The 14,408-nt window shown below is 44.1% G+C and overlaps 1 protein-coding gene across 1 annotated transcript in view; it reads right to left on the bottom strand.

The window, feature by feature from the left end:
* Nucleotides 1–7,634: 7,634 nt before the first annotated feature.
* The window catches only part of SDK2 (sidekick cell adhesion molecule 2), a 702,247-nt gene continuing 695,473 nt past the window's right edge, over nt 7,635–14,408 (bottom strand). Inside the window, exon 45 of the mRNA XM_078654263.1 lies at nt 7,635–13,144. Within this exon, the coding sequence (XP_078510389.1) occupies nt 12,791–13,144 (354 nt within the window). The 3' untranslated portion in view covers nt 7,635–12,790. The remainder of the gene's footprint in view (nt 13,145–14,408) is intronic.

The raw sequence follows: 14,408 nt of genomic DNA, 5'->3' as shown, positions 1-14,408 counted from the left end.
TAAAGGCCATATCCTGGATCAGGTCTGGTCTAATTCCTTGTTAGTCACAACTCCGGTAACCACCCCTTGCGTGTGGTCTGATCATCTCCTCCTTAAATTTAATCTTGCCTATTTTCCCAATAAGATAGCCGCTACAGCAGCGGGTGGACAAACGAGGAAATGGAACTCCCTAGACAGATCAGAATTTTTACATACACTGGCTATCTCCATTCCACCACCCCCGCCCCCCTCGGATATTAATGCATCCGAAACCAACCTCTCAGGCTGGCTGCAAGCAGCAAGTGATGTCCATACCCCATACAAGAAGGTCAAACTGGCCCGGCGTGCAGACGCCCAAAAATGGTTCTCATCAGACCTTAAAGCAAAGAAATTGGCCTTGCGCCAATTGGAGCGACACTGGCGCCACAGTTATGCCCCTGACTCAAAAGTTAGATACATCACAGCCAGGAAAGAATACATGAAATCCATTCTATCCACCAAAGCCGCTTACTTTTGTTCCCGCATTGTCAACTCGACAAACAGATCAAAGGATATTTTTTCAATTTTTAACGAGCTAACAAACCTCGATAATGCCCGCCCTAGCTTACCCCCGACCCAGACCCTCTGTGATTCACTGAACGTCTTTTTCATCGAGAAAATCGCGGCCATCAAAGCTAGTATCCCACAACCCATAAATTCCACCATCTTCACAACTGCCAGCACTAATATCACTGGCACTCTCAGCAGCTTTCCTCCAATTACCCCAGCGCAATTTCAGGATCTGCTGGTGAGAGTGAAATCAGGGGCCCCGTCAGACAGATGCCCACCCTACATCTTAAAAGACTGTCTCTCAGTTATCCCGGCTCTGGCCCGTACCCTCCTGAACGACTCATTGGCCTCCGGACTAGTCCCCCTTGCTTCAAGGAAGCTACCATCATACCGCTCCTAAAGAAACCCGGTGCGGACCCAACATGCAAGGCAAACTATCGTCCTATTTCCTTACTCCCCTTTCTAGCAAAGGTGCTGGAGGCTCATGTTGCCAAATGCCTGTCCAATTTCATGGAGGGCTCAAACTGCTCTCGATCCTTATCAGGCGGGGTTTCGCCCCGCCCACTCAACGGAGGCGGTGGTAACTTCGGTACTAGACACTCTCCGGGACTGTGCAGACAAACGCTCCCCCCAGGCCCTAGTGCTCCTGGATTTGTCGGCCGCATTTGACACGGTCGATCATACCATCCTGATCGACCGTGTCACCCAGGCCGGCGTCCGGGGCACAGCAGCCAGTTGGCTGAAGTCCTTCCTGGAGGACCGATCTCAGGCAGTCCGCCTGGGAGATTTAGCCGGCACCAAACAGACCATCACGTGCGGCGTACCCCAGGGCTCCTCCCTGTCACCCCACTTGTTTAATCTTTATATCTTTCCCCTAATCCAGGCTCTGAGAGATAAACAGGTGACGGTGCTCAACTATGCAGACGACCTGCAACTGCTCTTTACAGTCGATAATTCTGAATCGTCCATTTCCATTTTTCAATCTACCATGAGGTCCATCCAAGCTTGGATAGATCAAAATCACTTTAAGTTGAACCCAGGAAAGACCGAACTGGTCCTCACAGGTGACAGTGTCAAACATTGGGGCCCGTATTACTGGCCGCCAGACATGGGTCAAGCACCAACTCCTTCCTCTTCAGCAAAGACACTTGGAGTCACCTTGAATAGTGATCTATCACTTAAAACCCAAGTGGGCCAGGTGGTCTCCAAGTGTTTCTTCCAACTTAGGAAAATCCGGAAGGTCAGGCGCCTCCTTACCCCAGAGGCTTTGACACAGGTGGTGATCGCCACCGTGATCTCCAATCTAGATTACACAAATGCTATTTATCTGGGTTTACCTCAGTACCTTCTGAAACATCTTCAGATGGTACAAAATTACGCAGCCAGACTGATTCTGAATCAGCCCAGATGGCAATCAGCCACCCCTCTCCTGATGAAACTCCACTGGCTCCCTGTAGCTCAGCGCTGCATCTTCAAAACGGGCTGCATGATATTTAAAGCGTTACACTGCAAAAGCCCCAAATTTATTGGAAAACTCATTACGAAGCATGTCCCATCCCGTAATCTGTGCTCAGCCCCCCAAGGCCTCTTACAGACACCATCTTTTAAACGCAAGCGCTCTGGCGGCTGCAGATTCGGAACGTTGGCCCCACAGTTGTGGAATACCTTCCCTCTCGAGATCCGGTTTTGCCCGGATCTTATATCATTTAGGAAAGCTCTAAAGACCTGGCTTCATCAACAAGCATACTAACAATCCCGCATGCTTTAAAACCCTGGTCACGCCCTCTGTCTTTCGATAGCGCCAGGAAACCAATCAGTGTCAGTGCGCTTAATAAATCATTATTAACATAACATGGGGTGGTGACTAGTTGCTTCAATCCCATGTTGGCGAGGTTCTCTAGGAGGGAGGTGATGTTGGGGTCGGTGTGGTTGTCCAGGTGGAAGTTTAGGTCTCCGAGTAGAATGTGGTCTGTGGAGGCGAGGATGTGGGGTGCGATGAGGTTGTGATGGTGTTGGTTAAAGGAGCGTGGGGGGCAGGCAGCCTGCAGATGAGGGTTCCACGTAGAGTCATTTGAGGGTTGGTCTGGATGTGGAAGTGCTCCATGAGGGTCGTAGTCTCGCCCGGGCCAGTGGTTGTCATATGGAGGGTGCTTTGTGGATGATGATCCTCCTCCTGGGTGGATGTGGCTGTCACTCCGCAGGATCTTGTATCCCTCTGGAATGGCAGTGGCGATGCTGGGCGTGGAGTTGGTGTTGGTCCAGGTTTGTGGGAGGAAGGCGACGTTGGGCGTGTAGGTGTTGAAGAGGTCCCAGATTTCAATTGCATGCTTGTTGAGTGGTTTGCGAGGGGTGAAGTCCGGAAGGCTGGGGGCTGCTGCTGGGGTATGGAGGTGGGTGAAGTTTCAGTGGCAGTGTAAAGACAAGATTGGACCTTGGGTGTTGCTCATCATTGAAAGCTGGAAGTTGTTGTTGCGTCCGGAGTTGAGAGCGTGGAAAGAGAAGGAAGATTAAAGTAAAAAGTTGAACAAGAGGGGCAGAACAGCAGAAGAGCAGAGTGCTCTCCCACTGGACCACCAAGCATAAGGCGCAGGCAGGAGCCTGTGGGTGGACGAGTGCCTCAAATACCCTGCAAAATTGAGCTCAGGACTCAAGGGGCAACCCTCAGTGGTGGAGATGCACAGAACAAAGCAGTGACACTGACCAAGTCAGTGGTCTTACTCCTAACTTCTCAACTCAAAGGCAATCATCTGGGATTAGAACTAGTGACCAATGAACTTGCAGTTTACACAGATCTCTGCAGTAGATACATAAATCCCCCGAGTTATGTTACATTTAGATGGACTTGATTTAACACCACACTTAGTATTGTATTGTAGTTGAATTTATTAAACACTTCTTACCTGTAACAAGGGGCTGGTATGTGTTAACGGATAAGTAGAACACTACACCGTAGGGTGTTCTTCATTGGCAGAAGGTTGGATTGTAGGGAGGCCTATGTGAGAAGTGTTTTGGCATTGTGCATAATTATCAGAGAGGTGCTCTTATGCAGTCTCACCCTCAGTATTTCAGCATGCAGTGCAGCAGAAAGTGATGAGAGATAGAACCTTAAGTCTTACGTTATTGTTGTGTCTGGTCAGAAGGTTGCGATTGTGACCCAGGTCTCTAGTGTTTTAGTGTATGTGATTGATTAGCATATTGTATATATTGCAGTACTGCTATTGTGCTGCTGCTCTTATGTCTGGAGGGGAATTAAATAGAATCAGGGATAATCTGGCGTGTGATCCACTCTCTACTGTGGGTGATAGAATCTCTTTGTAGGTCAATGTGATCCTGCATCATTAGTTTGAGAACAACCAGGTTTTACTGTATTCCTGAATTCCAAATAATCTTGGAGATTTCTTTTCTGGCAGAAGGGAATTCTGTAATCGGGCTGCTTTTACAGAGAATGAAGTTACACCTGTTTGTATGTTATTGTAGGGTAACATGATCAGCCGAGGGGCTAGTTAAGAGATGAGATCATAATTTAATGTTTAATAGTAATATTATATGTGCTGATCATGGTGAATACGGGTTATGATATGCTGGGGTCCATTTATGTCCTATCGCGGGGACACTCCGGTTGGAGTAACCATTGCGCTTTATAAGCTTCCTAATAATAATAATAACAATAATAATAATATTTCAGCTACCAAATAAATGAATGTAAGCAGGACAAGTAAACCCAATGAGAGGGAACAATCATGAACAATGGCAAAAAAGTTAGAACAAGAGACTATGAAGGACCTAGAACAAGATTGAATGAGCCATACGGTTTAGGAAGTGAGGCAGGAAATTTGGAGCGGGGTATAGAGGCACCACAGGACTCTGAGTGGTTGACATCAGAGCTGCGACTCCGGGGTCAGTAGTGAGGTGGACATCAATTCATAAACTTTGGTGGAAAGAAGGCAAAGGGGAGCTATGCTTCCATTGTCAAAACTAATGTATGGGAAAGTAGGGAACTGATGCAGCTAGCTGCATTGAAAATGTGTCCAATCATGTCTAATTCATCAAAATCCCATTTTTGCCTCTTGGTTTAAACAGGGGGTGGGGGGTAACACGTTCTTTCAAGGAATTGTGATACAGTGCCCTTGATTACATGACCTTTCCTCTGAATGTAATTTTTCGTTGCATGAGAGGTAGACCAATGAAGCCCCTCCTCAAAACTGGAATTCAACTAATTTAAGGGGAATGTAAGGAGCAACTCAGGAGCAAGGATATGTGGTGGGGTTTGGTATTCAGCATTGTGGTTGGCTAAAATAATCAAAAATATAATCTGAAGTTGGGTGGCTGGAATGATTGTGCCATAGCTAACGCACTTCTGAATACCTCCGGACTTACGAATACGGACAACATGTACGCTCTCCTGTTAGCTACTCATATCTATGTGCCTAGTTCTCACTTTATTTCTTTTGATGTACCATTTTTAAAGTGCTCTGATACCCCAACTGGAGTCAAGTTCGCCCTATATAAAACTTTATAAATAAATAAATAATGGTGCCTGCATTACAGGAAGGATTGTTTGTGCATGAAGGGACACTTTCCTGCACAAAATCAATCCTTTGAGGCGTTATCCTCTTTCTACATTTTGATGCATTCCCAGGTATACAAATCTTTGTGAATCTAGGACTGCGCCAAAATCCATGGGTGGATGCACGGGAATGCACATGATCCACCCATGAAACGCCATCTAAAGGCAGAATAACATAAGGCAATTTGCACTACCTTGTGTTATCCAGGATTTGCTAAACCACTCAGATCCACGCATGGCTTAGTAAATCTCACTCAAGCTCTTGCTTCACCTTGCGTGAGGCGGAGGCGTAGTAATTTTGGCCCTACAATTCCCACACCTTCCTGTATGTCAGAGGCTTTTATGGATGGTTAATAAACGTTTACTATTGTGAATAGATTTTAACTAGGTGCCTCAAAAAAGAGACTTTTGAAAAGGGAATTCAGTCAAACTTAAGTGTGCAAAATCATTCTTATAAAATATTTGGCATTTGTGTTTTCAGACACTGATTCAAGTGGCCTAAAATACTTTTCAGAGAGTTGGTACGTTATTTGGCAAACCCTGCTAATGTTCTATTTTTCAAGGTCGCGTCATTTCATTGACCTTCCAGATAGGCTATCTAGACAAGCCTACACTTGAAAGTGCAAAATTCAAATAAACGCCATTGACACCACTGTTGATATTTATGCTTTTATTCATTTTATTTCTTTAAAAAAAAAAATCTTGCCACCCACAATGTTTTCAACCAGCAGTGGCTACAATTTGTCTGAAAGCACCTCAGGAGCCAATTGCTCCCTCAACTCCCTGCAAACTCCATTTTATGTGTCACGCACAGAATTACGCTCTTGGCACATACAGTTTTGTAATGATGCAGTAGACAGGGAGGACTGCACACTGACATTGCCGCTCAGTGCCTTGATCCATTTGCTGAAAAGGATCTTTTATATTTGGGTCAAATCTGATTAGATGCTTTTTGGCAGTGCTTGCTTCTTCGTGGTTCACTCCATTAATCCTCCCTTTGGGTCGTGGGAAAGATCAGCTTGGCATTGTAACGCCGAAACCTGGAAACGAAAAACTGGTATACGCTTGTGACATTGCATTACATCTGTACAATTGAACATAAAAGTGAATACTGAGGCTACCAGCAGGCAAATAATCTGTTACCGGGAACAGACCAACTTTAAGAGACAACTTGGGAAAACAACTAGGAGTTGTCTGTAATCACTGGAGATGCTACATTTTGCTGATGTTGGAGACACCAGGGAATAAAGGCCAAAGATGCCAGTGTATAACAGGCACCATTAAATACAGGATAAAACGTGTATAATCTTGGAGCTCGACATGGAACAAAATCCAAATATTGTTTTTCTTGAAGAGGCCGCGGAATAAAAGGTAGAGACAGATTTTATACCTTAGCTGCTAGGCATTGGAATCACCCTGGAATAAGGGCTAGAGATAACTTTAGAGACAGAAGGCCTTAAATGCCAGAGGCAGATTGTTTATTCTTGGGGACACCTAGAAAAAATAAAATTGATGCCTGTTGTAACCGAATGAGGGTCATTTAAATGTGAAGACTTCAAGACATGAGGAGTAAAGAAGTCTTATTCTTGGACATGCTATGTTCATTTGGAGTCTGTCGCTTCATTCTTGAAAGCAGTGTTATGTTCATATGGAACCTAGAATGACCACAGGGAGCTCTGCTAATGCAACATACACCTTTAGTTCAGCCTACAGAGTGGTAAAGGGCATAATGACATTAAGAGGCAGTAAGGCCTGTAGGAAAATTGGGAGAATGCAGTAAGTCTGGGGATTGGCCAATGACATGGCCGGTCCACAGGACAGCTTACTTATATAACCACAACTCTGCTGCTTTTCAGAGACACTGGCCCGTGAAGAAACCAGCAACTTTTCCTACAATGCACTCTGTCTCTCGTTGAGGTTGTTGGACAAAATCGGATGTCGTCAACCTCATCACAATCCAAAATGAGAGGCCTCTCCAAGAATGGGTTTTTGCCTTTCGAAAAAGGCTTCCTTTGGTAATGACAGCTGACACCCAAAAGTTGACGGCTTCAGCAAGGAGATTAAAGCAGAAAAATAATTCAAAGATCCTTCCATCTTGAAAATGGGACAATTTGGGTGATGCTCGACGAGCAGAGCAGGGACAAATGGAAGGGGTAGTGGGAGATATAGGAATTTGAAATGCGTTATGAATGAAGTTAACCCCCAAAGGATGGCTCGATCAGCTCCATATTTACTATTACATGTAACAAAAACATAACTATTTCACTTAATACACCTGCAAACCCTTTACATCTCAGTTTAATAATGACTGTTGTATTTGATGCAATTTCATGTTCTTTCGCTTTATGTATGTAACAGTGCCTAAAAAGTTAAGGTTGAAGAAGAAAACACTGCACAGTGATGAGGACTATCATATTTTAGATACGCTAACTTCATTTTCAAACTCATATACACACATTCCACAAAGACAATTGGATACTCTTTGCACAGTGCAAATAATCATATTTCTTGCATTTGTATAGGAAAAATAAACTTGAAACAACATTTCACAACAAATATATTTTCTTTCACATACGGATGGCAGTCGCTAAAATATTATTTCCATATTTTTATTATATAGTTTAAAAATAAAGCACTTTTCAATCTTTGTTGGATTTACAAGAGCAGGTAACTTATTCATACACATTTGGTAATTAAAATACTGATGAAGACGCCTAGATTTATATTTTCTGCAACATTTCTTTAGAAATTCTGTTGCATTTTTTCAGAAATAAAGCTGTTGGCAATATCATTTTGCAAAATACAGAAAAAGAAAACATTCTACCAGTTTCATACGATTTTCACAGCCAACAACGAGCACTTTCTGCACAATCATGATTTTTTTTAAGGAACGAGGAATTCTGCAAATAATTGTGCCGAAATAGCCAATTTCCCATATCGACTTTGTGGCTTGCCTCAGAGTTTCAGAAATGCAGACAAAGCACTGGCAAGTGTGATGGTTATGCAGAAATGTCAATGGTCACAGTGAAAATTCTACTGTTTTCAAGTTATTCTTTTTGTGCCCTGTATCAGGAAGGATGGCACAACTCAATGTACATATTCTAAAGTGGCAGCCATTTTGAAAGCCAAAGAAGTAGAACTCAAACACAGAGTCAAGTTGATCTGGGTCTCTCATATCTTAGATGGTCATTTTTAGTAGTCGTCCCAGCTTGTGGAATTTCAGGGGGAGAGCACAGACGCCAAGTGTGCCAGGGAGGTTTGCCACGTGGGACGTTTATTTAGAGTTTGGAGGATGGTATTCCTTCAAAATGTGGCGATATTCCGTGCGCCACATTGCAAGTGCCAGACTATAAGGCACTTGTTATATCGCGGGCGTGATATCCATACGTTTGTGTCAGAGTACCCTGTTTTCCAAGCTCTACAAAGGGACCACATTGATAGGAAAAATTATCATCTCTAATCTTCTTATTTAGAAAGAAAGCTTTATGAAAGGATGGCTGGTTTATGGTCAACAGAGGCAAAGCAAGAGGCGGTGATGCAGGTTTTGACAAGAGGATAATCTGAACTGCTGACCATGAGGCTTTTGACTGGACATATCTAATCTCAAATTGGCCAAGCTGGGCTCGGTGAGGCCCATTGTGGCGCCTTCCTCCATGCCCATAGAAACACCCCCTCACTCCGCGCACAATAGGTAGCTCTGCACCCAAGGGTACCAGCTGGGCTATGCCGCTGCTTGGCAGCATTTAGGTTCTCACAAAGGGTGCTCTCCCTCAGTGGCCACCAGCTGTCCACAGTGGAATACTCAGTACAAAATAGTTTCCAGTGCTATTATTCATCCCTGAAAACTGCATTAGTGCATATTCAGGCCTCATAACACATGTATTGAAAAAAGCCTGCGCCAGGCACAAATGAGCAGTAGCAATAACTAAGCGAAGGGAAAACTGGAAAGCACGTGCTAGGGTCTGCCTGGAAATGGGCAGACTGAAGAGGCACGGCCTTTTCTGGATTCAAGGTCTTCTGGGAGAACACTTGGCCTCCTGCAAGTAGGGGAGCTCTCAGAGTCCAATGAGGCACAGCGATAGTAATGTGGGTGGGGTGGAGGTGACAGGGACATGTTGTAAACTGGTAACTGCAGGGGCTGTGCCTGATCTGGTATCACGACTTGCAGACCAGTCTATCACACAACTGATAACTGAAAAACCACTGATTTGATTCCCCGTTGCTAATTCTGAGATGAAAGGAGTCCTTTCACCGGAGTAAACTGAGTTATCCATGGCAGCTGCTGGTGCTCACCTGGGGAGCTTTGTCCGCGCCGTTTGCCTTCCGCCTGGTAATTGCATTACAGACGCAGGCCCTAATCCTGCACCGAGTTAGTGCTCCGGAGATTAAACGCTTTCCACAAACCGCGTGTCTTCGTTGCCTAGCGCTCACTTTTACATCCTTTCCCAGTCTTGATTCTCTTTTGATGGATAATGTATCCCTTTTAATTTGACATTTCTATGGCATATGTTTCCTGCCAAAATCACACAATTTTTAAGGTAGCAGTGAGCACAGAAAAAAGTATAGACGGCTTCTTTTTTGTGCGAATTTCTGTTTGCGAAAAACTGAAAATGGAACTCTGCATGGGTTCACTATTCAGTTCGGTGACCTGCCCCAAGATTGGAATTGTTTTCCTCCTCTGTCAAGGGACACACACACAGTGGTATCCAATGCAGTATTCAGGACCAATTATCGATGGGAAATGAAGAATATTTTAGTTAAACCTTTGGTGCAGATTGGTCAAGCAGGCCTCAAGTTATAAAGCGTCTGCAATAGGACCTTTTTCTGCGGTGCTCGGCCCAGAACCTTAGCTAGAAGTTGTGAACAACAACTTCCTAATACATGCAGCAAAAATATAATTTATCTTTGTTTAATCTCCTAATTTCTAATAGTTTCAGGGAAGTAATGAAATGCATGTAAATTGGGGATTTAGAGTCGTTGGGGAACCTGAGCATGAAATATATAAATGTTTGTCGGCTAATAGCATATTATTGTCCTATAATGCCCTCTCAGTGTTTGGGTGGTTTAGCATGTCTCGAGGACTCTGTTGCTTTATAGGACTGTAACATCCAGTTACCAGTTAACTGTCCCATGAACATATACTTTATAGGACATGCATAGAGATGAACGAGTAAGTAATGAATAGAGGATCTTTTCATAAATTCAATAACGAATAGGAGGATCTTTTCATAAATTGACTGAATAAAATGTCAGGATCTTTCGCCACGCTGCGATACTATGTGCATAAGATACACACAAAGAATCTTCAGCCTATAAGCTGGAGAAACAACCTCTGCCCAATGACACGAATAAGAAATGTTAGACATGCATCGCTTGGCTATAGAGTTAAGAACTTGAGTTCAAGTGAAGCTAGCAGGCTGGATAGAGGTCACTGCCAGTAATGAATGGACTGGAGGGGCACAGATGAATGCAGTAGAGAGGGACACTGGAATTGTTTCAATCTCTATACCATCCCTTGCGCAGTGGACAGTAGGCATTTGCTTTAAAAATCAGCATCCTGTGAATAATATGACCCTCCCTAGCGATGAGATCAGACCACTATAAATTAAAGATTATGCTTCCAAGATACCACTGTCTCCCCTGGTAGCCAACAAGTTAGCTGAAGTGAGCGGACAGAAAACAACATTGTAGAGCTATAGATATGAATTTGTGTAAATGGAAATCGAATTCTTTATTCCTCTCACTTGTTGCCACCCACAGCCCCCCAAACACAGTATTAAGATCTATTCCTCTGCCCAGCACCAACACTCAAAAGGTAGCATGTTAAGGTTCTTGACATGTGAGGCCAAAGGAAGGCAGGAATGACTGTCAGAGGCGGACTGGCCTATTAAGGTATCTAGTGATTCTCTACTAGGGTATTTTTTCAGAAAGGGCGGGTGGGCTTGCCACTGTCACCTGGCCTTTGAGGGTAACATCCTGTTCTAAAATCTCCCAATATTTCCTGTAGGCCTACCAACAGGGCAGCAGGTACATCTCTGTATTTTAGAAGGAATCCAGTCTATTCTGAAATACCACAACCCAGTGAAACGCAAACCTACAAATGGAGCAGGAAACGGGGTGGGTTTACGAGAAGAACCATAGGAGGCATGGCTTTTTCTGGGATGCAGCCTCCAAATGAGGGTTAGAGGAATGGCATACAGGCCCAGTTTATTTTATCCGTGTTCCAGGTGCTCACACAATTTGGCACCAAAGTAGCCACAGACATGCTTCTCTTGGGGATCATCTTTGATTCGCTCTCTTCTTGATCCCTCGTTAACAAAAAGATAACACAAAAATATGCACCACTGTTCTCAGAATTCACAACGCAACAAACAAGTAGGCACTGTGTGTTTTTGCTATGTTGGAAAACGAGAAAAATGTTGGTAGTTTTCCCATTTTGCCACAACAATGTTCATACAATAATAGGATACTCTCTTCATGTTTTTTCATATATCGATCTCGGATGCCACCATTTTCGTATTTCCACAATTCTACCGCACTTTTTTCAGGGTGGTAACCCAAGGATTACAGGTGAGTGATAACACTGCTGTTCTCTCGTACACTCACAGGTTGGCCTTCGCTCTGACACAGTCTACAGGATAGCCAGCCCCAGCTGCCAGTGCCATAGTCACTGCTATTGGCATAACTTCTTCAGAAACAGGTTAAAATGTGACATGCCCACTTTGTTGCAGAAGAAAGGGCGAGATATCTTTCCTTTCTTGGCCTCCACTTTCCAGAGAATTTAGCTGTTGAGGCTCTGTATCCACCAAGAGAAGCCGTAGGTTGACAACTCCCGAAAATGTAAGCATATGCAATCACACAGGAACCAGCCAACCCGGCACACAGCAAACTAATCCACTAAAAGACCCAGCATCACAGAGGCAGGTATGTTTATGTTCCCGTTTTACTGTTATTTCATAATTTATGTAAACTTATTTTCAGAATATTTTTAATAACACTCCATCACACTGGATGCTGCCACCCTCAGGCAGTGGGTGTCAGTGGGTTGGAGCACTGATTTAGCCCAATCCGGGGCATAAGGCGAGCACACTTGTAATGCATGTCTGTGCCATGCGGTTCTAACAGTGCATGTTTCACATGCACACTAGACCAGGTGAGCCGTCTTAATGCCTGGGTGATTTGCACTTCCAGCTTTGATGAGGTCTGTGCTGGTTAGACCAACTACTCTGCACCCCTTCAAAAAATGTCAGCTTCCTTGATCCAACTTGTCAAATCATCACGTCAGACTTGACACTGTTCCACTGTTACTATCCCCACTGGGGAAAGGAAAAATCCAGGTCCAAATGGTTTGCATTGTTTTCACCTGCAACAGTCCCTTCTTCTAGAAGCACCAGTAACCGGATGAGGATCCGTGGCAACCATCTTGAATTTTTGGAGGTGAACCACCTTGAAGGGGAATGTTCTTTGCACAGAAACAAAACTTGACTGGAATGGGTGAATGATTCCTTTTATTGTCTTGCAGAGTAGGGGGCACTGTGCCATCCTTGAAGTGGCTATTTGAGATAGGCAGCTCCACCCGATTGTCGCGTCACAGACAACCTTGATCGATCCAGGCAACATATTCACTTTTCATATGTTTCTACCAATTGTTTTGTTTTAGAGTTCCATAAAATAATTCAACATCAAAGTTTAACATCAAACAAATGAAGAAAATCCAGCAAGGGGGGCTCTTGAACCAGGTGCCAGACTGCTGGGGGGCCGGTAGAGCGTGTTCTGCTGACTTGGGGGGTTGGGTGGGAGCTGAGGAGTGGGAGTCCGGCTGACCTTGGGCCGAAACAGGCTCCCTTGTTGGCTGCTGTTGCTGTTGGGGAGCTGGCAGTGGTCTGGCTCGCCGGAGTCACTCTCTGCATAGCTGTAGGCTTGGGCCCGTGAGATACCCTTCTGCTGCCGCCTCCAGGAATTGTAGTATGTTGGGTCGCTGATGTAGTGGTTAACAAAAGAATGGGTCTTTTGCCGGTTCTGGTCCACTTCGTATTCACTTTCACTTCCCTGCAATAGGGGAGAAAATAGAGGTGAACAATTTAATTAAGCTGGACGTGCATTTAACCCACAGTATAACCTACTTCGTCCAAACTGGGTACGCATAAAACTTGACTATCAGATGCATTAACCCATGTCCCATCCAACTTCTATGCTAGAAAAGTAAAGCCAATCTTGGACCTTACACTACTCCTTCCGGATTATTACTACATGTCTAAATAGCTCTTACAGTCCCATACAACATAATGAATAGCCTCTCCGCTGAGTGTCCTGGTTGTTCTATTTTTCAGAACCATGGCTTAATCTACCAAACGGCTGCAGGATTATCTAACTTTGGGTCATTGAGTTAATTCATGCTGGATTTTGAGAAAATAATGGGCTACCGTTAGACAAAAACTGAGCACGTACACAACACAGCTGAGATATTCCATGAAGTAGTTATCACAGAGCACACACCAGTACCAACCATTAACCAATCACAACGTCCAACAGAAAAAGTAAGTCGCAATAATGCCCATAAACCCCACACAGCTCAGTTATGTGTTTTGTTTTGGTGAGATCAAAGGCACTATGTAGTTAGATAATACCTACAGCGCACAACAACGCTACATTCATCGTAAAACAACATTACTCTCAAAGACCATACATAAAACTCTTTAAATCAATACCACACAACCCCTAACAGCTATACAGATCTACACTAAAGTTCACATGAAATATTAACTGCACCCATGTTATTGATGATCCTAGTCGAACAGAAAACAGACTCCAGACTGTAGTAGAATCCGCGAGACCAAGGTGTAAAGGTGCCCATAATGGCAGGACATAACTATGTAAATCTTTGATAACATAACATGGCATCTCATTTAGATTATTCTTATGTACATTTTTTTTGGATATTCTGAAAATATGTCAGGAGTCGCTCACCCATGAACCAAGAAATCGGAAGCACAGTATCCATCCAGTATCAACCAGAACTATTGCTATACTTTTACTCCTTTTTAGGTCGAGCCTATAGCAGCGCTTGCGCTGCTATAGGAAAACAACCTCTTGCAGCTGACCAGGACTTTTCACACTCTCATGCATATGTGTTTTTTTGTGGATTATTTTAATTGGGCTCGGCGTGTTGTCTTTTAAAAAAAGACAGCATGCAATTGGGCAAAGGCGGGTGCATGTCCTGCCTTTGCTCCGCCCACGGCCTAACCAGTGCGTTTACTCGCACGAGTGACATCTGTTTTTAATTATCGTGCCCAGACGTGGGCGCGATAATTGA

The sequence above is a fragment of the Lissotriton helveticus genome, chromosome 7, assembly GCF_964261635.1.
Source record: "Lissotriton helveticus chromosome 7, aLisHel1.1, whole genome shotgun sequence".
NCBI lineage: Eukaryota > Metazoa > Chordata > Amphibia > Caudata > Salamandridae > Lissotriton > Lissotriton helveticus.
The sequence above is the reverse complement of the archived record's forward strand: the minus strand, read 5'-3'. Positions and strand labels throughout refer to the sequence as shown.